This window comes from Molothrus ater, chromosome 3 (assembly GCF_012460135.2).
Source record: "Molothrus ater isolate BHLD 08-10-18 breed brown headed cowbird chromosome 3, BPBGC_Mater_1.1, whole genome shotgun sequence".
Taxonomy (NCBI): Eukaryota; Metazoa; Chordata; class Aves; order Passeriformes; family Icteridae; genus Molothrus; species Molothrus ater.
Window position 1 is genome coordinate 98,094,080 of NC_050480.2, and position 25,412 is coordinate 98,119,491.

The 25,412-nt window shown below is 34.1% G+C and overlaps 1 protein-coding gene across 1 annotated transcript in view; it reads left to right on the forward strand.

Annotated features, from left to right (window-relative positions):
• The window catches only part of EYS (eyes shut homolog), a 797,164-nt gene that overhangs the window by 25,653 nt on the left and 746,099 nt on the right, over nucleotides 1-25,412 (forward strand). The window contains exons 3-4 of the mRNA XM_054514337.1: nucleotides 19,856-20,049; nucleotides 21,878-22,005. Of these exons, the coding sequence (XP_054370312.1) occupies nucleotides 19,856-20,049; nucleotides 21,878-22,005 (322 nt within the window). The remainder of the gene's footprint in view (nucleotides 1-19,855; nucleotides 20,050-21,877; nucleotides 22,006-25,412) is intronic.

Genomic DNA, 25,412 nt, shown 5'->3' on the forward strand with positions numbered 1-25,412 from the left:
ACATCTACTCACTGTGTACTCATGCTTTCAATGTAGTTTTTTTGTTCCTTTGTGATTCATTATTTTGCACAAATTAAACTGGATTTAATTATATACATTTATTAATCATTGTCCTTTTAAAACAATTGAATTCCTCACTGATGTGTCAAATCTACCAATAGTATTAGATCACTCTGTGTTTCTAAATAAAGATATCTCTGAATACATAGGTTTTAACAAGGCAAAATGTCATGACCTAAGATACATGCATTGTGCAGTAAGTTTTTGTGAAATTAATATGATCTTCCCCACAATAAGTGGGCATAGCTCTATTTTGATAAAATTAAGTATGATTTCCCAAAACTGTTGTTTTTCATGGAGTGAATTCTTTCTGGCTGATGATATGCATGACTTTCCCTCATCATTTATAGCCTGTCAAACTTCTGGGGTAGTATAGAGAGCCTCCTATTTCTTGTAACTTCGCTGAGTTTGGGTATGTATCATGTGTGTATGTAGTGTGTCAAAAAATAAATAAGCTGATGTCCCTAGAGTAGGTTACTTTAATTAGAAGTGAATAAATATCATTTAACTCCATTAATCTCAGTTACTTCACTGGAGACAGGCAGCAAACACATCAAACTGGGTAGACTTGAGCCTAAATATGTCAACTGTATGTTAGATAATTATAGAATATCAAAATAATTATAGAGTGTGGGTGCCTTGATGATTAGGTGGTATTTGTTCTGAGGGTATTTTATCACAATTTGGATAGATATAACTTATTTTCCAAAGTTCTGTCACCAATCTAGAAGCTTTCATGAGCTCTAGGGTGTAGTGCCTGCTTCCTTTCCGTACTCACAGTCTTCCCTGCTTAGATTTGTCACTGCCATGACCTGCATGTGAAAGACCTGATCATTTGCACCCTTAGGTGTTCCATGACTGCAAGTTGATGTAGAACACAGGCATGCACTCTTCACTTATTTGTCCAAAAGAAATCTATTTCACTGCAGGAATAAAGAGCTTAATAAGTGTTCAGTACAAAAAGCTGCAGTTTCACAGTTTCTTACTGTTATTATTGCCCTTTAAAGCCAGCAGGTAGCCTTTACTCAATTAATTTCATAGAATATCACTTAGTAGGCATCATTTTATCAACACTTGACAACTAAAGCATGTTTTGCTTATATCAGTGGGTTTTTTGTTGCTATTGTTTTATAAAAAGAAAACATAACCAGAATTGTTCCTGAAACCACTTTTATTCAAAACACAGAAAGCCTTTATAACTGTGTTAAACTATTTTATAATACAGAAACTTCAGAGGGTGCCTATTAGCACAAGAATTCATACATGGAGTTCATACTACCGTTCATTCCTGTAGAGAAATTATATGCTGTATGGATTTTTTTTTTAATTATGGAGATCATTGCAAATACAAAGGAGTTAGAAATGTAAAGCAAATGTCATACAATTCCTCTTGAGATTAATTTATTCTAAATATTTTCCTTTTCTTCAATGGATATCCTTGCAAAAGGCAAATTTATAATAGTTGCAAGGCAGTACATTGAGTAGACTGAAGAACTCTAGAGTCTGAAGAAAAAGAAATTATGTACATCTATTGATTTAAATTATATTGTATGCTTGCAATTCTATTTGATACAGTCTAGGTTTCTTTTTGTAATTATGTTAGTGGGAAAAATTACTAAATAAAAATTTTTCCTATATTTGAACATTTCTTGTTGGTTTTATGAACTCACTCTAGAGAATAATTTCTTTGGTTTGCTGCTGGAAACTGTTATTTTTCTCTTACTTAAGCACTTACTGCTTATTGATCAAATTGTGGTAGTTTGTTTGAATTAAAAGCCAGATTGAACATGAGAAGTAATTTGAATTTCCTTTTGGCACTTAGTATGGCTACAAGAGCATATCAATCTATAGTCAAGAGAACCACATTCCTTCATCTCATTTTATTACTATGACTTATTTCTTCCCTCTGGCTTTACAGCTTTCTCCCAAGCTAATGGGTTCTCAGCTCTGAGATACCTGATAACTTGTCTTGTCATTAATCACTCTGAAGTTAACAGATAGTACACCTTTCAGCACTATCTTTTCTTTAACTTTGTCCATATAGTAATGAATCAAGGTCATGAAAATATAGAATTGTGCCTTTTGAAAGCAAAGTCACTTATCTTTTTATATCAGGCAGTCTGTCATTAAAAAAAAAATCTTTTTATATCCTTTCAAAGAACAGAAGACTGGTTGAAGTTTATGTGTTCAAAAAGCTAATTGCATATACAACTAGAAAGACCAGCATTTCTACAAATGAAAGGAACTACATTTATTTTTTCTAGAAATATATGATGCTAAGAAACATTATGTAATTAAAGACTGTAATACATTTGGGTCTTTTACCATGCTATTTCAATTTAGAATTGAATGCTTTGGCAATTAATATGTCGACAAATTATTGGTCTACGTATTCATGATTATACATTTTATTCTGTCAGTAGTTTATGTCAGGAGCTCCAAATAAAGAATATTTGATAGTTTGCAAATGGCTTTTAACCCATGGTTCATTTGGAATCCATGCTGGACACTGATGGTCTTGCCTGCAAAACAGACAAAGTTCAAAGCAGGGCAGATAATGATCATTGATTGATTATTTAGTTTATGCTTCAAAAGAATTCCACTAGTTCTGAACAAGCCATTAATACAGATCTTTTATCACTCTTCAGGGAGAAAAAGACCCTAGAAATTTTGACACATTTCCAAGAATTCAGTTCTTGTTTTAATTTTTCTTCATAATGATTTATACACATAATAGGACAGTGTTCTGAGCATATAAATCCCTTGAAAGCCTTCCAGCACACTGATCATGATCACAAAAAAGCAACTGTAACTTTGAACCTTGAGCGCAAAACCCAAAACCTATCACATGTATTAACATTCTAAATGTTTCACTATGTTGTCTACCTAGTCAAAATAATCACAATTTATTCAATGTTCATAAGTAGAAGCCCATAATCAATACCTGTAAATGCATAAATAGTTTTCACTGTTTTTATATTCGATTGTGGTACTGCATCAATAACTACAGCACTTTTGCACCTTTGCTTAAGAGAATCTCCTAAAATCAGCCTCTACACAAATGCCCACACACCTCTCTTCTGAGAATAAGAGATTTAGAGAGATAAGGAGAACATTCTTTAAAAAACATCTTCATGTGTTTATTTATAGAAATAATATTAATTGTAAATATATCTCTTGTTTAGAGAAATGCAAGATCAGCAGTAGCTTCTTAATTTTTTGTAGCACTCAAAGTATTCAAATATTCAAATTTTTTAAATGACACTATGCAACAGGGCAGTCACAGGCCAGGCTGGAGAGCAGACTATAAGTGAGTCAGAGTTATCGACACCAGCAGCATCATTTTAAAATAATAAAATGAGTACTATGTAATAGTGGCACCCATCCACCAGGACACTTAAAAATGTGGGTAACAAAAAATTACTCTTGTTTTTCAATCTCAGTTAACATGCCCTTTTATCAAAAAATAAGACTAAAGATTATTTCTTCCAGAGTCAAAACTGTGCAGACATGGGGTAGAAGCCTTAACATGGCAGTGTAGGAAAGAGGAGAAAAAAGCAATATACAGCAGCTTATGAAAAAGACTACTGGAGAGGAGTAAGCATCAGATAGACATGAGTCAGTGGTGTTGGAGGGAACTTTCTAGGAGCTAGGATGACTGAACTGTTTGCCAAAAAATCAAACCCAGAAACAGGGCATCCAAGTGGAAAGGAGGGAAAGAATTGAAAGGGTAAAAGTGAAAAATCTCATGGGATGAGATAGAGACAGTTCAGTAGGAAAAGAAAAAAGCCATGCACACAGGAAAAGCAAAACAAGTAATTCATTCAATAGTGGCCATCAGGGGACAGATGTTCTGCTGTTTTGAGGAAAGCAGGGCTCCATTATATGTTAGTTACTTGGGACAACAAATGCAGAAAGTTGAAATGTCCCTCCACTAGTGCCTTCTTCCCCTTACTTCTTCTTGCTGAGTACAGTGTCAGATGGTCTGGGATATCCCTTGGGTGGCTTGGGGTCAGCTGTCCCCTCCGTGTCCCCTCCCAACTTCTCATGCACATCCAGCCTCTTCACTGGTGCGGGATGGTAGCAGCTCTCAGGCCACAGAGAGAAACACACAACTTTCCCAGGCATTATCCTGGGGAAAAGCTGTGAGAAGATCAGAAAAAAGAACAAGAAACAATTACATAAGGGTGATTTCTTAATTGGCCAATGGTGATGGTGTTTAGATTGAAGGACCAATTGGGTCGACCTGTATTGTAACTGTTGGTAAGTGCAATGGGTTTCTTAGTGTAATGAAGTGATAGATCAGCCTTCTGAGAATCATGAAGTCAATGCTAATTATTACCCCTTCAGGGACACCTATTTACAGCAGTGGGGCACTGTGTGAAGCATAGAATCATAAGAGACTAGAGAGATCATCTAGTTCCAACCCTCCTGCCATGAGCAGGGAAAACTCCCACTAGACCAGGTTGCTCAAAACCCCATCCAGCCTGGCTTTGAACACTTCCAGGAATGGGATAGCCACAATTTCTCTGCACAGCATGAAAAGGCCTTGACACTTTGAGCACTGCTTAGCTATAACTATAACCCTCATGTGTTATCAACACTGTTTTTAGCACAATCCTTAACACATACATACAATTATGAAGAAAAATAACTCTATCCTATAAAAAGTAAGAATTAAAAATAAACAGAATATATTTATAAATGAGCAAAAAGCAAGGACATGAAGACAGAACAAATGACAAATTTGAAAATATGTCAGAATGATGCCCCCCAGCTTTTTGGCTTATTGGATCATGTGGGCTTTGAGGATGGATGAAACTTTCAAGTCTTTATCTTGTAAATCAGTGTTCTGCATAAAATGAAAACTGAACATTTTTCCATAGCAGAATGAATAAAATCAAGAAGATACAGTTTTGGATAACAAGACAATAGGTTGATGGATAATCTGAAGTGCTTTCTAAAGAGGATAACATAAATTCTTCAGTGTATTTACACCAGATTGCCTTTTTGTCTTGCCAGTTAGAGGGTAAATACACTACTGATTAGCTGGCTGGCAGCTTCTTCCACCTGTGAGACACTGTAAGGCTTGTGTAGTGCAGTGAATATGTGATTTTTGCCCTTCAGGTTCTGTACTGGCCCAGCAGTGCAGACTCACCTTGATCTGAGCTAAGTTTCATAACTGCTGCCTCCCCTGCCCCAGCTACATCTCTGGAGATGGCCCCTGAGGAGGAGGGCACACTTCCATCCTTCAGTCTTTGCCAGGCAAACAATAACTCTTCATGCCTGAGGGATAAGGCTTCAGCTGGCAGTCTGGGAAAAGAAAGTAGTCTGTGATTAGAAAAATGTATTTAAAATAAAAATAATAATGTAAAATAAAAATAAACCAAACCAGAAAAACAACAAAATATACACACAAGTAAACTCTAGACTTGAGACATAGGAGGAAGAAATGCCTTCTATAAACATCACAGCTGTAATCCAGAAGTCTACATCATATGGACCTTTGAGTTCCCTATGCCATTTTGTTACTTTCTTTAGTTCTTTGTTTTATATACAAACTACTTTTATCACTTGATATCCCAGGTCATCCACAGCCTAAACACCAAGGAAAAGATAACATTAGTTGTAAAATAGCAAGTGAGACAATAAGCAGTATTTAGAAACTTTCCTTCTTTTTGGTTCCATTTTCAAGAGCAGTGTCTTTGGAGATGTAGCTCTAGTCCTGTGGCATGAGATAAAGTGATACTATCATGTAGCGCCTAAATAGCTCAAAAATTCATCTAGCTAATTTTTACGGTTCTCAGTTAATTTCCAAAAACTCATGCAATGAAAAATAGCATAGCAGCTCCAATAGATCTGGCCTGACAATACTACATGTTGAGTAAGGTTGAATTCACTAATTCAGATTGTATTTGGGTTTTTTCAGTCTGAATCATAGAGTTGCAGAATGGTTTGTGTTGGAAGGGACTTGAAAGATCATCTATTTCCAAGCCCTGTGCCATGTGCAGGGACACAGTCCTCTAGATGAGGTTTTTCAAAGCCCCATCCAACCTGGGGCTTTGAAAAAAATTCCAGGGATGGAGCATCATGACTATTCTGGGCAACCCATACCAGTGCCTCACCATCTTCCCAGTAAGGAATTTCATCCTAATATCTAATTGTAACCTCTAGTCTGAAATGTGAGTAGTTTTAAAATCAGATAATCAGCTATAAGCAAAGTACTTGGGAAGAAACGTCCATTCCCTAGTGCTACCAGATTTTTGGAGTTATTTTTCTAAATTCTTAAATATTTAATTCTGCTGTTTTTTAAAGGTTTTTGTGACCAAAAAAAAAGAAAAAAAGAAGTTAAAAATTAAGACAGATGGCATTCATTTATACTGCTCACTCACATACTTTAAAAATATTTTAATATATATTAGCTTATACTGACATTTTATACCTAGTGACAAAATGATCTAACAAGTACTTAACCTTTTCACTTGGAACTCTCTTCACCTGTCATACAAACTTCCTTTAAGAATTAAAGTGAAGTTCCTTGCATAATGACATGTCACCAGAAGTTTGTGCTTTGGGAAATATTTCTAGGCACAAAGTCACAAGACTGATAACACCACTATTGAGTATACCGATCTTTCTCTCCAGGGTAGTGATTAATTACCATTGATGGAGAAAGGATATTAGAATTCATTGCACAGATTTCTTTACTCTTCAGGGTTGGCACAGAAAGATGTTTAAAATCTCAAAATATAGGGTTTAGTACAAGATATTAAGTAATATAAATAAAAAAACAAATAACCTTATTTAATGTTAGACTTGCAGTTCCACATCACATCTGGACTTACCATTAGCATTTACAAATTACTCAATATTTCTTGCAGTTTTATCTTTGAAATTTAACACTTCAGAGTCCTGGCTCAAAATCTTATCCTATGGCAGGGCCTATTAGCGCCTCTTTCTGCATAAAGGCAGATGTACCAATTTTGGCTGGGGTGGAGTTCATTTCATTCACAGTGGCTGGTATGTGGATTTGTTTTGGATTTGTGCTGGAAACAGTGCTGATAACACAGAGGGTTTTCTGTTTCTGCTGAGCGGGGCTTGCACAGCATCAAGTCCTTTTCTGCTTCAAACACCACCCTACCAGCAAAGAGGCTGGGAGTGCCCAAGGAAGTCGGGAAGGAAACAATGGGATATCCTACACTGGAACAGGTTTCCCAGAGAGATTACAGTCTTCCTTTTAAGTGACTTAGAAGACTAGGATAGATAAACCCATGACTAACCTGGTCTGACTTCATAGTTCATTTTGCTTCAAGCACGAGGTTGGACTAAAGTCTTCCTAGTGCCCCTGTGCTTACACTCTATGTCTGTGGTGAAATTATCTTAAACTAAGTGTGAATAACAATATTACAAACCATTTTTAGTTTCTAGATAGAAATAAACCCAAAAGTTAAACACATGGCAAATCTGTGTCATTAAGAGCAATCTACAGTTGTTTAACATGAGATTTGTAACACGATGCTTTGCAATGTCTTCATTTTTCATGGAAATTATTAGTACAGAGGAAAAGAGATATGTTTGATTCTGGACTCTGGACAAAAGGACAAGATCCTTATCTTTATCTGTGAAAGGAACAAGAATCTTAACAACATCATGCATTTCAGAGCTGCTATATAAGTTCTCTAAACACTAGAAAACAAAGACATATTTACTGATGTCTTATCCACTTATCCACTTTCTTGCTTAGTAAATATGAAAATAGTTAACTTATACTTTTGGAACACAGTTTAAAAGGCAGCACAGGAAACACTTGCAGATTTAGTTAATAATAGCAGACACTGAATATATAGTGGACCTTTTACATTTACAAATTATGGCATTTCACAGTGAGGACTTTATTGAGAAAATGCAGCTTGTTCACTATAGTGAGCAGTGGTCCTGAAACCTTAGGGTCGCTGTGCTGCAGGATCTGTGATGCCACAGTGCACTCCAAGCAAGTCAACCTTTGTCCTCATATCAAAGATCACTTTCCCAAGACCAGACCTCACTTGGCTTGTCTTCCCACTCTAAATAGTATCTCAACTTCAAATTCCTCTTCGATACTTCAGAATGCCCTCAGATCCATACCTACCCAGAGGCAACATCCATAACAATGTACCCTTTCCTGACTGTTATCATAGCTGCAGTCTTCTGTTCTTTGATGTGAATGAGCACAAAGAAAGCAAGTAGCTCTAGCATCCATATGCAAGAAGGTAAGCAAAGAGCTTTCTAAAAATATTTAATAAAAATTTTTGAAGGAAGAAAATCTCCATGGCAGGCAATCACTTCAAAATTATGTGAGTACGGTGGTCACTATAATATTTTTAATAATTAATTAAAATACAAAGGACCATAGGGCTTACAGTCTATAATAGCATCATATGATTTATTTCAAGTTCTGGAAATTGATGGTTTCACACAATGTGTCTTCAAAGTAGCTGAATGTTTATTTGACATCCTACCATGGGTCAACAGAACACAACACATAATCCACTTAATTCATGAATTAAATTCAAACACTAGAAACATCAGAGATTGCATGCAGTTCTTTTTTTTTCACTTTGAAAAGCTGATGACTATACACATTTCAAATTTAGTAAAACTCATTTACTTATTTTATGGAATTAGCAACAAAACAGAGTTTTACAAACAGTATCACTATCTCCAGGAGGGATAAAGCCCAGTGTATAGAATCAATATTGCTTCAAACATATAAGTAAAATAATGTCTGTCTTCATTTAAAAGGAATTCCATGCTGTGTATCCATGATTTCTAGACTACTAACTAGACAAAAGCCAAATTTATCTTACAAGGAGATAATGACCACCAGTGAATTATGACAGAGTCACTATTTCAAAAGGTTTTCAAATCTTAGAGAAATCTTTGAAGATTCCTTTGTTTTTTCTTGCTGATAGATTTAAAGCCCTTTATTTTAAAAAAATAAAACTTATTTGCCCCACTATTCAAACTTCATATAAATAAAAGCAAAAACTTAGATAATTTAAATCTAGGGCATTTTTCAAAATGAATCAAAATTATAGATGCAGATAAAAATACCATATATGAAAATGGAAGCTTGCATAATCATTGCCCATTTTAATTTATTACTAAGTATATGTGTGAATGAAATCCCTAAATAGATAGGAATACCTCATATTTGTATTTGCTTTTCTTCCAAGATATGTGACCTTTTTCCAAACAGAAGCCAATCACTTCAAAATACATTACTTTGGCAGTAAAAGTGAGAGACTCAAGAAACCCATTTTTATCAAATAGCCTTCAGAGATTGCTAGAATGGGAATGCTTTTGAAGATGAATCTGTTGTAAAAGTCTATTATCTTATGAGCTTGAATCCATTTGTTTAGCAAACTTTGACTGACTGAATATTATGAAACATCAGATGTCTAGAGTTTAGTATCTAACCTGAAATACTCATTTAGTTTGCCATGTTTAGTTAGAAGAAAAGCAAACATCCCATGAACAATCAGTCCTAGATATGTTTTTTTGGATGGAATGAGGCATCTTTTAAAGGTGTCCAGTTTAAACTGTTGGTTCTAACAGGGGTTAGAGTGTACCTCTAGTTTTTAAATTTCTGAGTTAGGTCATGTGAGCTTGCTTTTTTATATATTACTGAGCAGAAATCTCCAAAATGGGGAGAGAAACACAGTCTTCTGTAGAATTTTCACTTACTGCTGAACGGGTCCTCTCATTAATCCAGCAAGTGTCTTCTACATTAATTTTTTTTTTTTCACTTTCCGTCAGATTTGTGTTTGTTATATTGCTGCCATTATCTTGCTACACATCATTATGTGTCATTATGTATTGACATTTAAAGGCAGGATTTTGGAGAAAATGCTATAAATATAAAGCCATATCCCACACTTTATCCATTTGACCAGCCTGCATTTTAGACATTAACCCAATGGAACTCTTGAGACCTTTTGACAATTGATTTGTTTAAAATTTTGTAGCTAGGATAAAAAAAGTCAGCAGTATCAAAATACTCAAGATAAAACACCAACAGTTTATTTTCCTCACCAGCCACATACAGGTTATAAACTATTTTTATTTAAACATGTACCCTCAACATTTTTTTCTCTCCCTCCTAGGATACAAAAGGTATCAAAACAGGTCTATTGGTAATTACTCAGCCCATCCTACTACTGCTGTGATGTGCTTCTCTAATCCTGAGATTCAAGCCTTTTTTTGGTCTCACTTTCTATATCACATGGTGTGTCCTGCTTCTCTTCAAAATATTCAATCCCTGTGCTGTCCCAGACTTCCCTTATTTAGCACACATCCCTGTACTCTGCAGTTGCCCAAGGGCACACCTTCCCAGAATATGTTCCTATAATTTACATTTCTTTTCAACCCTTACTTTGGTTATTGAATTTCAAGTGGCTATATCTCCTGAAGACCCATTTCCCAGGTCTTTAGTAGCTGTCTCAAGCCTACAGTCATGTTTCTGAATACTGTTAAGCAATTTAGTAGGAATTCATCTCAGCCAAAATCCTCTTTCACTGTAACAGAAGTATCTTGTCATTTAGACTTGTGATTTCTGAGGATAAAACAAAAGTAAATGTATATATCTTGAAGAGACTCCTTTGTCAAAGACTTGAAAAATCAATTATCTTTTGATAAGACTATTCCCTATGTCAATTTTTTTCTTCTTGAGTAATTGTATACTGCTTCGACACTACTACAGATTATAAAAAGAAGATATATAATTTTTAACAATAATTAGCTGTGAAACTATGGAGACAAATGAATCACAGGCTTCAGTTATTCACATCTATCAAGCTGATTATGAAAAGAATTTTGTTAAGGGAATAAGAATTCATACAAATTAGTGAATTCCAAAGGTTCGAGCTATTTGAGGAAATTAAAGGGTTTAAACAACTGTATATTCTCATCTGAAAATTTGAAAGTAGTGAAAGTTTTTCAATATTTTTAAATTCAGTATTTGCAGCTGTGTATAATATGCTATTGCTGTGAGCTGCATTTGTCCATAGCTGTATATTGTTTATTTAGAGGTGATACATGGCTTGGCACATGTTTATACAAGCTTTTTTTGTCTTCTCACACAGTTTTGACTGCAAACAAGAGAAAAGACCAAGCCACAAATCATATAATTTGTTATGGAGGAAAGTGTTTGGGTATTCTCATGAAACTACATGATTTTTCAGCCCATACATCTTTTTCCATCATTCAGCTGGTAACACTGAGGAGAGAAGAGAAAGTTAATCACCTGTCATCTGTTCTAAAAAGTATATTAGCAGAGAAATAAAAGAATACCAACTTTCTGGTGGCTGATTTATTTAATTCTCTTCTTCCTGGATTCACATAACTAACTGAACTGCCCACTGTCATTATGTAAATTATTGCATCTTTAATTTATTCTAGTGTCAGAGGAATTCTTGAAAATATTACTGCCAATAGGATGGATAATAGCAATTATCACCATCATTGTCAACAGCAAAAAAGCCTCCAACTAGTCTTAGAATTCTTAAAGGTTTACATTTATTATGACATAATCATGATTGCAGAATATTGATGTCTATAGTACAGACATTTACAGCCAAATTTTAAAAGCTTTTTATGGAACTTTCAATTGCAGGTCAGTTCCTTTATTTGTCTCTCAATAGGTATTAGCCTAAAGTTATGGTGTCCAAATATCTAAATTTTACTCTTCATCTGCTGACTTCCCCTCTTAAAGAAAGAAAGGAAGGAATTTGATAAATATGCCTAATGTATATGTTGATGTCATGTGTCTAGATCCATCCAACATGTTTTATAGGATTTTTCTGATTTACACTAGATTATCAGAGGTTCCATTGAGATAAATCATAAATAATTACAATTATGACTGCCCAAAAATATGAGAGGCATGTAATTTTGCCTAACTGAATTAAGAATAATGCAACAAATATAATCTATATCACTTTGCCAAAGAAAAGTGTGGCAAGAAGGCACTCAGAATAAATTATTATGCAAAGTAAACGTGTTAGCACAGATTTAACTATAATTTTTTAAAAAATATCTGGTTGACTTGTGTATCCTACTTTCTAAAATTTTTATTTATTGACCTAGTTTAGTTTGGAATCACATATACTTTTCAATTTTAATGAAGAAAAAGGCTGTCCTGCTTAGCATATTTACTTGCTCTGTTTTCATTTAGGATTTTAATCAGAAGTGTGTTTCCCATTCATAGTTTTAGAAACCATGTTGAGAAACCTCATGCACAATGCAAGTCTATGAATCCCAGGTGATCTCATCTCTAAGAGGTGTAATTTCTCAGAATTCAAAAAAACTGAGCTTCTCACAGAAGTATGTGAGCCATCAGGAACAGTATAGACAAGGAGTATAGACAAGAACTTATCACTTGATGAGCAGTTGAGGAATTGAATTAATTCTTTCTGTAGAAAATTGCCTCAGAGAAAACACTGTTTAATCACTACATTTTGAAACCACCTTTCCAAAAAATGTTTGGAAAGATATCATATCATTTTTACTGTAGTAAAACCCATGAAGTGAATTCATTGCTAATGGGCACACTCAGATATTCTTCTGTGTGGTGAACACCCTCAGCTGGCTGCAAAGAGAAAGACCATTTTAAATCTGGGCATTTAGTGATTGGGCAGCATTGGTGTTCTTGACAAAAGTCATAACTATCAATCTGAACATTATAGCTCTTATCCTGATGCCTCTAGCAACATTTTGAACACCCCTTTCTGCAACAGACGGAGGCACTAGGAAGTGATTTTAAGTGAGGAATGGTATATGATCTCTTACACCTAGGGTGATGCCCTGCTCTTGCCCAGGGAATAACAGTCCTCCAGAAGCAAGGACGGCCTACGCACACTGCCTTAGCAGCAGCCAGGATGGCATCTGCTCAGGATCAGACCAGTTTTATTAGCTCACACTATCTTTGGAACAGTGTGGTTAGCCAAGATAAGAGGTAAAACTGAAAGTTTTTAAGGACTCTTGATGAGTTTTTCCAGAAGTACTATAATTTTTTCTCTAATAGGCTTCCCTCTGATGGAAGCTAATGTTCTTCTCATTCATTTACTTCTAAAATGTCCATTTTCATATATGCTGATTGGAGCTTTTCTATAAAGAACATCAGTGAACTTTGCTGTTTCCTTTTTGGTCTAAAATTAGGATTATAGCTCTTATAATCTTTCAGAGATTTTTACTCCATGAAAGACCTACTGAAACTTCATCTACATGAAAAACAAGGTATCATTCATCAGTTTTGATTAGAAATGCATATGAAGATGCAAATACTGTATTTAAAAGAATTTAAAGATTAATTATTTTAGCACAGTAATAGAAGTATTGATATATTTCAGGGTCCAGATATATAAGACAAGAACTTGTGATTCAGTGATACTTTTAAATAGAAAAAAATAGAATCATTCTACAGAGAAAAATTTTAAAAACACTTTTCTGTGACCATATTCACAGGGGTTTTCAGGATGAGGGAAGAGACGAGAATGTTGACTCCATGATCAGAAGGCTTGATTTATTATTTTATAATATATATATAACATTATAACTATACTAAAAAGAAATAGGAAAGGAAAAGGTTTCCTCAGAAGCTAGCTAACTAAGAATAGAAAAAGAAAGAATGGTAACAAAAGCAGCTCTCTCGGACTCTGTCCAAGATAGGTCGGTCCTTGATTGGCCATTAATTATAAACATCGAAGATGGGCCAATCACAGGTGGACCTGTTGCATTCCACAGCAGCAGATAACCACTGTTTACATTCTGTCTCTGAGGCCTCTTAGCTTCTCAGAAGGAAAAGTCCTAAAGAAAGGATTTTTAGTGAAAAGATGTCTGCGACACTTTTCAGTTTTACATTTAAAATGAAGGATATCTGATGAAGCTCATGAAGGTGAAAACAAGAAGTGGACTGGACTAAACTAATTTTAATAATTTTTTAAATGAAACTAAAAAGATAGGAATTATTTAATAGTAGAAATCTTTTCACAACTGAATAAATTGAAATCTGATGGTCATCAGATTAAAAGAGTTGTTTACTAATTAGTTGTTCATTTGCATAATACACATCAGTGGCATGTGTAAGGACATTGTGCAGGTTTCTATAATTCTAGATAGAAGCTGAACATATAAAAATAATAATGGTAGTTTTTAAAAATTAGGTTTTTATACTTGTCTTCATACTCAGCCTTTATTCAGTCTACTGCCTATTGTGTATCATTGATTGCATCAAGTGGCAGTCACTTGCTTCAATTATACTGAAAATAAATCTCTCTTCCAAATAAATCTCTCTCCCACTACATACTTAATTTTTTATCTTAACCCTGAAATAGTATTGCTCTATTCTGAGACAAGTACAAATAATTGACAATAACATATGCTGTTTCCTGAACCAGTCTACTCTGCCTTTTGCATAACTGCTCTAGAAAATATTGACTTTTCATTAGAGGAACAACAAAATGAGAGCACTTATATCATAATAAAGTGTAGTATGCTACTATGATTCTTAACATATTTTACTGCTTGGAAAGAAAAATGTTTCCATAAATGTGAAGTCCAGAAATACTGCAATTGAAATAGAAACTACTTATTTTAATCAGTAAATGCAGATATGTATGTAAGTATCACTATGTGATATCTTAACAAATTGAGTGACGTTTATCAATGACATCAGGAATGTCCTTTGTCTTTAAATGGGTTATCACTATAACATGGCAATGAAACCATAGAAAGGAAGGCTAGGTTGGATACAGTCAAATTGAACAAGGACAAGCTGGGGTTTGTGGTGGTGTTCGAAGGGGTCCCAGGACGAGGGAAGAGACCAGAATCTTGACTCCATGTTTCAGAAGGCTGATTTATTATTTTATGATATATATTATATTAAAAGAAAATGATTTATTAAAACTATACTAAAAGAATAGAAGAAAGGATTTCATCAGAAGGCTAGCAAGGAATAGAAAGGAATGATAATAAAACCTTGTGACTGACCAGAGAGTCCAATACAGCTGGACTGTGATTGGCCATTAATTAAAAACAATTGCATGAGACCAATCAAAGATGCACCTGTTACATTCCACAGCAGCAGATAATTATTGTTTACCTTTCATTTCTGAGGCCTCTCAGCTTCTCAGGAGAAAAAATCCTAACAAAAGGATTTTTCATAAAATATGTCTGTGACAGGGGTTCTTCTGTCATTAGTTTTGTTTTGGTGAAAGATTTTATTCTTTTCATGTGTAAAAACAACCGAGGATGCGGGAAATAAGGTTCAGTTCCTTAAACTAAAATTCATTAACATTTTGGTCTATCAGATAATCTTTGCTCATTTGTTCCTGCTTTTTAATCTTCCACAATTTTTATTTTATTGAAGTAAAGCAAACAGGAATTCATTATATTTAAGACAAAGGTGAACTGATCCTACTGATGATACTTTTAATTTCTTGGAAATTCCTCTTTAATCAGGGTATTCAATCAAGCTGACAACTATTTTTTTTCCACTCTGAAGTTTCAGGAATCAACCAACTCCCATTAGAACATGGTTTCTGCATTTATCTTCCTGAGAATTTGAATAAGCTTTGAGTAGCTGATCATTCATCAGCAAGTACTAATGGGACTTCAGTATTTTAAGCAAATGTCTCTTTTTGGATCTCACTGAGGGAAAAATTACTTCTGTTGAAATTGTTGGTAACAGAAATGCACAGCATCTAGGGCACATACTATGCCTATACCATGTTTTTATTGATATCAAAGTAAAATTGAAGGTTATATATCAAATCTGTGCAGTTAAGACAATTTGTCTTGCCTTTCTTTTTTTTTTTCAATTTTAGTCTCAGGTCTTCAGAAGATGTACAAAAATTTCAAATATGCATACACTAGTTGGACTGATTTGTTGATCCTAGCTGCATTGTTTAAATATTGTCCTTTTTCTGGGGCTTGCATTAGACATCAGATTATAAAGATCTATTTTTGTCCTATTTCCCCTTTACCATGCTTCTAACCACAACATTCAAGAAGTCAGTAAGTGTTAACATGGATATGAATTTCAGTATTTATTTAAACATATTGCAACAAGAGCCACTGATATTGACAAAACATGTACATTTTAGTAAAAGAATTCAGAAATAATTTCTGATTTTCACAACTTTTGAAAGGGTTTGTATACATCTTGATTCAAAGTAGATAAACAGATTTGCAAGTTTAGAGGACCAGTCATTCATCTTTTCTGACCAAAGCTTATTATATTACATATGTCTTCTTCTATGCAGTTGTCTTGTATGAAGTTAAAGAAGTATTTTTTGAAACACATTGATGTGAAGACAACAAATCTAGAATTCAATTCTTTCATGGCAGTCAGGTAAAGAGATCTCTGGTAAAAATGTGTGAGGTTTTTCTCACATCATATCATTCTGCTTCTCTTTTCAGTCATTTGCTTTTCTTACACTCTGAATTAATGGTCCCTTTAGTGCTTAATATTTTCCCTATCCAAGAGCTGTACTCAAGTCACCTTTTAATCTTATTTAGCAAATAGATTGAGTGTGACATCAGGTTTGGGAATGATAGAATAAAAATCTCAAACCACTCATTCTTCAGAATTACATTTATTGACTTGATTTGTCAAACTCATCAGGAATGGGTGTTCAGGTGAAAGAAAGTTGCTCTTGTTTTTCACATAAGATGCTGAACACAGGAAATTATAAAGTAGATGAATATGAAAGATATAATTACTTTCAATGAGTAAGGAAAAAATTCTAGCTCAAGACTGAATTCTTTGTAAAAAACATTGGTAGATGTGACTTGTGTTTTAGACCACAAGTTAATATCTTCATTTAAATTTAAATCCCTTCATCTAGTTAGATAATTGGCTACCAATTTCCGTTAAATGTGCTGTTCTTTCTCAAAACAAAAAAAAAAATGCTCACTTTGCAAGGAAATGCCAAGGACAAAAGAGTAATAAGCTAAATATCTTTTCCTTTCTTTTGCCATCCTTGAAACCTGCAGTTTTCCTTTATATAGTTCTCATGGAGTGATTGACAGTGTTTCTCTATCCACTCTCAGGCTTTTCTTTCTTCCTCTTCTAGCTACTTTAGTGTACTCTTAAAAGAATGTTGCACTATCACTTTTTTTTTTTTTTTTTAGCAGAGTAATACTATTTTCCTAGTTTGCTGTAGATAACCATAACATTACCAAAGGCATCTCTTTCATCTGGTTTTCCCCACTGGTCTTCATTGTTCCATCCTGTTTTGTTCATTTAGTCTTTCTTTGTTCTAATAATCCCATTAAGAGCCATTTTTTAACAGGAGGCTAAGAAATGCTTGGTAATGGTGGCACAAAAAACCATGGAGGAGTGAATGGATTCAGGGGTAGAAACAATGGCAGGAAAACCTCATTATTCCATTCACCTAGTGAGATTTCACTTTCTGGCTTTCCTTTGGGTAGAGCAAATGGGGTCATTGTTTTGCTCATTTTCCTTCTTCTGATTGTTACTGTGGATGGGACAGGAGCACCCATTATTGTCAAATGCGGCTAATAATGGAGAAAAAATAAGGTGAGCCTTGATATATACCCTCATCTATGAGTACTGCTGGGGTACAGTGTTGCACTGAAGTAGAACAGGACAGCTAGACAGTAAATTGAATAATAAGAGAGAATTCACCAATCCCCCTCACGTCATGTTGCAAATATTGTCTTATATATATGCACTAATAGCAATTAATGACCTTTTTCTGAGGACTAGCCTCCTTAGCTTGCTCTATTAGCAAGCCCTAACATCTGGAATTTGCAATGTACTGTAATTTGGTTACTATGGTGATGAGAGATAGCAAAAATTTTTGAAAGATGCTTGAGTGTCCTCTGATGCTAAAGGCAAGTGAATAATCTGTCATAAAAGATAGATCCAATTCATTTTGCCTTATTGGAATAACTATTTCTACTGAACTGAATTAAAAAAGGAAATGTTTTGACCCTGTCATATCAGCAGTTCTGGTATATAATGGAGACAGAGTGTTATATTTCACTCCTCTGGTAAATGTTGCTCCACATATTTTCAGTTGCTTTAGATAGCTATTCTATTCATAATTCAATTATTGGAGGTTCATATACTTATCTATTAAGTGGTTTGTAATTAATTGGTTATGTTTATCCTGTAGTTTACTATTTGAGTAAAAGTATTTTGTTTACCATTTAGAAATTATACATCTTGTTGTAAAGTATAATTTATTCTTTTATGAATATCTATTTTTAAGTCAGTGGATTCAAATTACTAACAAAATATTGAATCAATACATATTACTGCTTCACAAGGAACTTATTACAAAGCTGCATTATTACTACAGCAAATTGCTAAAAATTTCTTCTGATGTAATTTGTAAGTATGTATTAGGGAGGTGGTTTGAATCAGAGCATCAAAGTAAAATGTATTCAAAAAGCACATTTGATACATAATTTTCCAGAAGTAAATGGAAATAAATTCTTAGATGCTATAATTCTGCTTTATCTTGGATGTCACAGGATTAAAACGAGCTAATTGTCAAAAATACTTAGACAGTTCATAAATGTTAAAATATGCAGAAAGATCAGGTAAATCCTGCCTAGGGTTACAAGAATTTAGGAGAACATGGGAAGCTACTGGACATAACATGAGAAACTGCTGAGTTCAACAAGTAACAGGATAAGTGGCTCACAAATGTTGCACAGACCACCATGAGCAAGCACTGAATTTCACAGACATTTAAGGGAGAATTTTGTGAGAGACATGGAAATTTCAAATAATTAAAGAAGGTGAGTTGGGGAAATTTTACAGATTTTTTTCTTGCAAGGCCAACAGAGACTGAGTAACGATCTTTCTTTACTACTTCTGTGTTAATGCCTCTCATAGTGGGGAGTGATAGATATTTGAACTAGACTAGCCAGAAACTAGAATGGCATCTAGATCTGGAACAACTCAAGCTCTGAGCCAGCAGATCAGCAAGAGGTTCAGGATCTGGATATGGAAATCAGACAGACTTAAAATCTATGCTGATTCTTGAGGCATCAACTAATGAGGCTTTATCTTTATAATATTTAGAAAATGAAGGGGTGTGTATGTTGATTGCTGAACTTCAATTCTAAGTAGTCAGAGATAAGGAAAAAGTTGGAGCCATCATTGGTGTTTATGCTCATTTGTCTGCTGTTCATGTTTATCTAAGGAAAAAGACACTGTTGATGATGATTCACATGGCCTGCAGATTTGTACTGTGTATATGTGTGTGATTGTGTGTTTGCTTACTGAAAGCACATTCAGGTTCAGTACTGGCTGGATCTGTAAACAAGAATGAGAAGAAACCTCCTCGTCTGGGAATCCACTGGATTCAGCTTCCATTAATAATAACTGCTGTGAGATGTTCAGTGACTATTCAGCATCTCATGGGACCATGGCTCCAGTCACATCCTTCCCTTGCTACAGATGGGATTAGTTGCTCCCAGAGATCCCTACCACATTAATTAACCAAAACAAACAAAGCATTTGGGACTGTGTTAAATTCTTTGCTTTTTAGATGGTGGATAGCTCACAGATGTCCCCGGCAGTAATTGGAGCTTCACAGTGTAAAAGAATTTAGAGAAACACAATAAAAGATTCTCAATCCCTCAACAACAACAACAACAACAACAACAGCAACAAAGAGAAATAATATGGAAACACGACATAGTAAAGAAGTAATGTCAAAGAGCATGCCAAGCATCACTCCAACACTCTGTATTTTTTTATGTTTATTTATTTTAGGTCCATTTTGTGAGGAATCTGGTGATCCTTGTGCCTCTCAGCCATGCCTGAATGGAGGTATATGTCAGTATAACCAGTCTGGATATGTTTGCAATTGCCCTTCAGGTTTTTTTGGTCACAACTGTGAAATTGACATCAATGAATGTTCTTCAAGGCCATGTCAGAACAGAGGCACATGTATCAATTTGCCAAATGTAAGTATAAGTGTTAGAGATTCCTATTTGAACAGAGAATCATAGAATTGCAGCATTGCATCATAGAATGATTTGGGCTGGAAGGAACATTTAAATATGATCTATTTCCAACATCTTTGCAGTGGGCAGAGACTTACTCTAGATTAGGATGCTGGAAGTTGCATCCAACCTGACCTTGAGCACTTCAAGGGATGGGGCATTTACAACTTTCCTCCCATCTCACTAATTTAGCAAAAATGATGATGTGTGGGGTGAGGTCAGAGGTCTCACAGAAGTCAAGGTAAATGGTATCAGTTGCTCTTCCCTTACCCATCAATGCAGTTACTAGATCATTGAAAGACACCATTAGTCAGACATAATTTACCTTTTGTGAAGACATATTGCCTGTTTCTAATCACCTTGCTGTCATCCAAATGCTTTGACATACCTTACAGGAGGATCTGTTCCATGAAAGTGTCAAAACAATTCCAATGTGAATTTTCAAACTAGCTTTGCATGCTTCATGAAGAAACATACCATTTTCTCAATGTGTCCTGTTTATAGTATTTTTATGATAAAAACCCCCAAACTCCCCGTTTCACATCAGTTGCATGGTGATCACTTAAGGAACTACCCATGTTATTTTTGTTTCCTTCTCCCTAATAAAATTATCTGACACAAACATGAAGAATCATGTGACCTTTATTTTATTTTCTTGTTCTTGCTTTTCATGCAGCATAAATTTTTAAATTCTTTTTTTTCTTTCCCTTTTATTTTCATAAAATAGAATAAATTCATGCAAAACTCATGGAGTTTTAATGCTAAAGTCATACCTGGTAGTATGTCAAAATAAACTGTTGATGTCCTTTCACTAGCATTTCTATTGCAAATAGAAGGAATTGTATGGAATCAAAACAGTGAAAGAAGAGTTCAAAAGCTTAGTTATCATATAGCAGTGATACATATTCATACAGAGAGAAAAAGAGACATCTAAATTACTAAATAAATTGATAGATTTCTGAGTTATGCTACCTGTCTAAATATTTTGTCTACTAGGTATACTAGCACAAACTATTTTGTGCAATAGGCAAACAATTGTAGTAGTTTATTTCACATGTATAGAAATGTCTCAGTGGGAGTTGAAGTTTCCTGATTATATCTTTAAGACCAGTTTTAAAGAAGGACCTAAGCACTTCCAATTTCATTAGAGGAACAAACCCCTTTACTTTTTCCTTTACTTTCAGACTTCAAAAGGTCTAAGAAGAGCATAGGAAAATATGGGTGTCTGTCAGCCCTAAGAAATATTTCGTTTTGTAAAATAACTTACTTTTCTTACTGTTCAAATACAGATTGCAGGAACTGACAGTCTTTAACTGTTAAAGAGAAGCATAGACTGTGCTTTATATAGAAGGAAAAAATGGATATCCATAATTTTCTTTCCTCCTCTAGTCAGTGATGGTTTGGTTATTGATGTACTTTGTGTACTGTTAGTGTCTAATTGATGCAAACATTGCCTTGAAACAAAACCAGAAATGAGGAAAAAACCCCAAATTAGTTATAAAACTCCTTCTTGATTCAGTTATGAGAAGCTGTAATTTTGAAGCTGGTATATTTCCATCTAGCAAACTCAAGTATGGTATAATCTGTGCTGGAAGGCCTGTTCTTCTTGTCCTAAATTCATTTTGTAACCTGAGACTAGAACTATTGTGTCTTTGTAGACTGCTTTGTACAATGAAAAGTTGTCTTAGTTAGGGTCTCTCTAGTAATGGATGTAAACACCATAAACACTAAATTTTGTACTGCCTTGGGTACAACTAATAATTATTTCTAATTTCCCTTTCTTTTATAGGATGTGGCATGTATCTGTATGCCAATATTTACTGGCAAGTTCTGTGAGAGAATACAGAATCCATGTGAATTATTGCCTTGCCTAAATAATGGAACTTGTGTAGCTCAACAGCAAAACTATAACTGCCGGTAAGATTGGATATTCCTTTATTTCAATCCTTTGTTGGTTCACTTGATGATATCACACACATTGCAGAAAGAAAAGACATCATCATTCACAGAGAGCACAGAAAACTATAAACTTATGTTTTAAAAGTATATATATTTATCTTTTGTGCTTTACTCTGTTAGGCTTCTTATTAACTCTGGGAGCAGTACAAAAAGATTTAAAGCATTTAAGGGCTATAATTTTTTTCATTATTAATACTATTAAAAAAATATATAAATTTTAAAACGCTGATGACAATTGAGGTAGTTATGAAACATGTGCCACTCCCTTTTAGGGTACATGAAGTTTATGTTGTTTCTGAAAAGATAAGGGAACCTATTTAATTTATAGTTCACAGACACACATTAGTAGACTTTAAATTGATCCTTCAAGCAGCATATGAAAAACTGTTTAATTCAGAAAGATCACACTAAAATTATCCATTTGAAAATACCAGAATTCAATTTCATTTTAAAATAGATTTTTAGAATTTTTTTCTATGTCAGTAAGGAGTACAATTTATCCTGTTCCCCTTTGTTTGGCTTTTCTCTTGCTGCCTGAGTAAATTCTGATAAGCATTACAGAAGTAAACATTTTTCAAATTTTAAGATATTCATAAAAGCAGAAAATTGAAAGCTGTGATACAAAAAAGCCTGACAACATATTATGAATGAACTTAGAAACTTCATAAAAGTATAAAAGTATAGAACACAGAGTTACAGTGCATCAGCAGAGATTCAATTTAGAAGACTTAAAATAAAAATATAAGTAGAACTGTTTACACTTTTCCCAAAAAAGAAAATCCAAACAATTTCATTCTTATTCACTCCTAAATACAGATATACATGCAAACACACATATGCAAGCTCATATACAGTTAGATCTTCCCATATAGATATGTAAAGTACTGAACAGCGATCATTAATTTTCCAATTCTTTAAACTGGGATATAAGCTAATCATTTATTATTATATAGCCAGTCTTCCCACAATATGTGTATATTAGTATGAAATGTGTTGAAGTTTACATTTAAAAATATGCATAACATGAAAAATTAATATCCAGATGTACATTACCTTTATTAACAGAAACCAAACCAAAAAATAAGTCATAAAATATTATCCTGGCCCTGTTATTCATATTGAATATTTTATAATTCCACAAAGTATTTGTAGAAATGGTCTGTACCAGGAACCTCATTGTACCATAGGAATTGTTTAATAAAAATGTCTATGGGAAAACATTGTGGTTGACCTTTGATAATCTCATGTGAGAATAAGCATGGAAGTCATTATTTAGATCAATATAACAGAACGTGAAAATGGGCAATTAAGAATCCATTTTACATTGTGGGGGTTATAAGCTCATTAACACTAAGAATGTTCTAAAAGGGGGACTGACAACCTAGAAAAGAACACTGTGAATAGTGTTCAATCCACATAGTCAACCCTAGCAATCAATTTGCCCACCAGATATTCTTGGTGAAGGAGGAGAACTCCAGAAAGTGACTCATATCTTCCACAGAGAAATATCCAGAACAGGTGACTTGACACATCTTACACAAGTTTGCAGTTTTCTTTGTCCAAAGATAGAGGGCTACAATACAATAACAGAATATTAGAACACAATAAATATACAATACTCTCAGATACTCAGAACAGCCAAGATACCAGAAGTATTTTCTGGTCCAACCTTTCATGGGAAAGGGAATTTAGATGAGATTCTCTGTTACACTGTGCAATTGCTTGTTGAAAATCTCCAGTGTTCTGCCTTAGTTTTGCTATTCAGTCCCCAAAGGCTTCAATTATTGATTACAATAATTTTTATTATTATTTTTTAATAAATTAAAAATATTGTTCTCATTTTTTTTGGTGAAATTAAAATTAGTTTTAATTACCACTTAACCGGAAATAGTTAATAGAAGTATTTATGCCTCTGTACTAAAAAGGAGGCATTTAGGTGAGAGAAAGCATTATTAAGTAGTATGAATTGCATATTTTATGCAAGGAGATCACATCCAGTAGTTTTTTTTTTGTGAGAGCTGCAATCTTGCCTGCGTGCTGAAATGCAAAGGAGGTGTTGACAGATAGAGAAGTCCAACAATCAGCAGGCTTCACTGTTTTAAGAATTCAAAATTTTCTTTTTAAAACCATATTCTGCATTAGCTACTTGGCTAACAGAGTAGGCAGTGGTTAAACAGTTTCAGTTTTCTAAACTCACAGGCTTGGATACTTTCTGCTTGTGATTCATGTTTTAATTCACTTCACCCAAAGGAAATCTAACATTAATTACGTTGCTTTATTTGAGGGATTTGTAGCTGCTCATCAACATTTTAAATGAAGATTTGATTCATTTTTGGTAATCATTGTCAAATACTGCATGTTATATCTCTGTCTAGCCACTGCACAGTAAACTGCATGTGTTTCATACTACATTTGGTGTAATACTACATGTCACACTGCAACATGATCCACTTCTATAGCATTTTAACATCATAAATAAATGTAATGGTGTTTAGGTCAGATGCACATACAAGTTAAAATAGTAGCAGAATTGAACTTTTTACTTCATTACTTTCTATTTTGCTTCCCCCTACGCTATGTTGTTCTCCTTATGCCCAAACTACATTCTTATATCCTACACAATCCCAGCTTCTTCTCAACATATCCTTCCTTCTTTGGAAAAGCAGTTGTTTTCCATTCTAAACATAAAACGAAACAGGAACAATTTAATTTTCCCCACTTCAGTTATGATGTATGAATATCTTGTATTCTAATTCCATCCTTTCAGTCTTGATATCACACACAACTTTGTGCTAAGAATCTAATAGTCACATATTTTCCTAAATGTCAAAATTTAAGGTGAATTCAAATAGGCAGTGAACAAGCATATCCATCAAAATAAACTATGATTGTTTGCTTTCTATCTTCTTCAATTATCCATGTACTTTATGATAATAAAAAGTCACAAAAAATGTGAAAGGGTGTTCTGAGAAAATATGTTCTATTGGTGCTGTCTTTAGAACTTTACTGTCAACTTTTTTTCCAGTTAGCTTACATTTCCCTTTCCTTACATTAGTATGTTTATTGCAAAACAACCAAAAAATCCCCAAAACCAGAAAAAATGAGCAAGTATAAAAATTAGAAGAAGCCACTCCTAAAATTGTCTTTCTAGATTATCTAGTTAATGAAATAATCATAGATTAAAGCAAAAAATCTAGGAACTCTCTCACTTCAGCTCATCGGTAAAAACAAATCAGTAAAACAAACATTGTAATTGAGTTGCTCTGACTTGGTTTTAGATGTTATTAAAAATTATAAGGAAATATACAAAATATTTTTATTATTATTTACATTCCTTCATATTTAATTTTTCTTACTAAAAACTC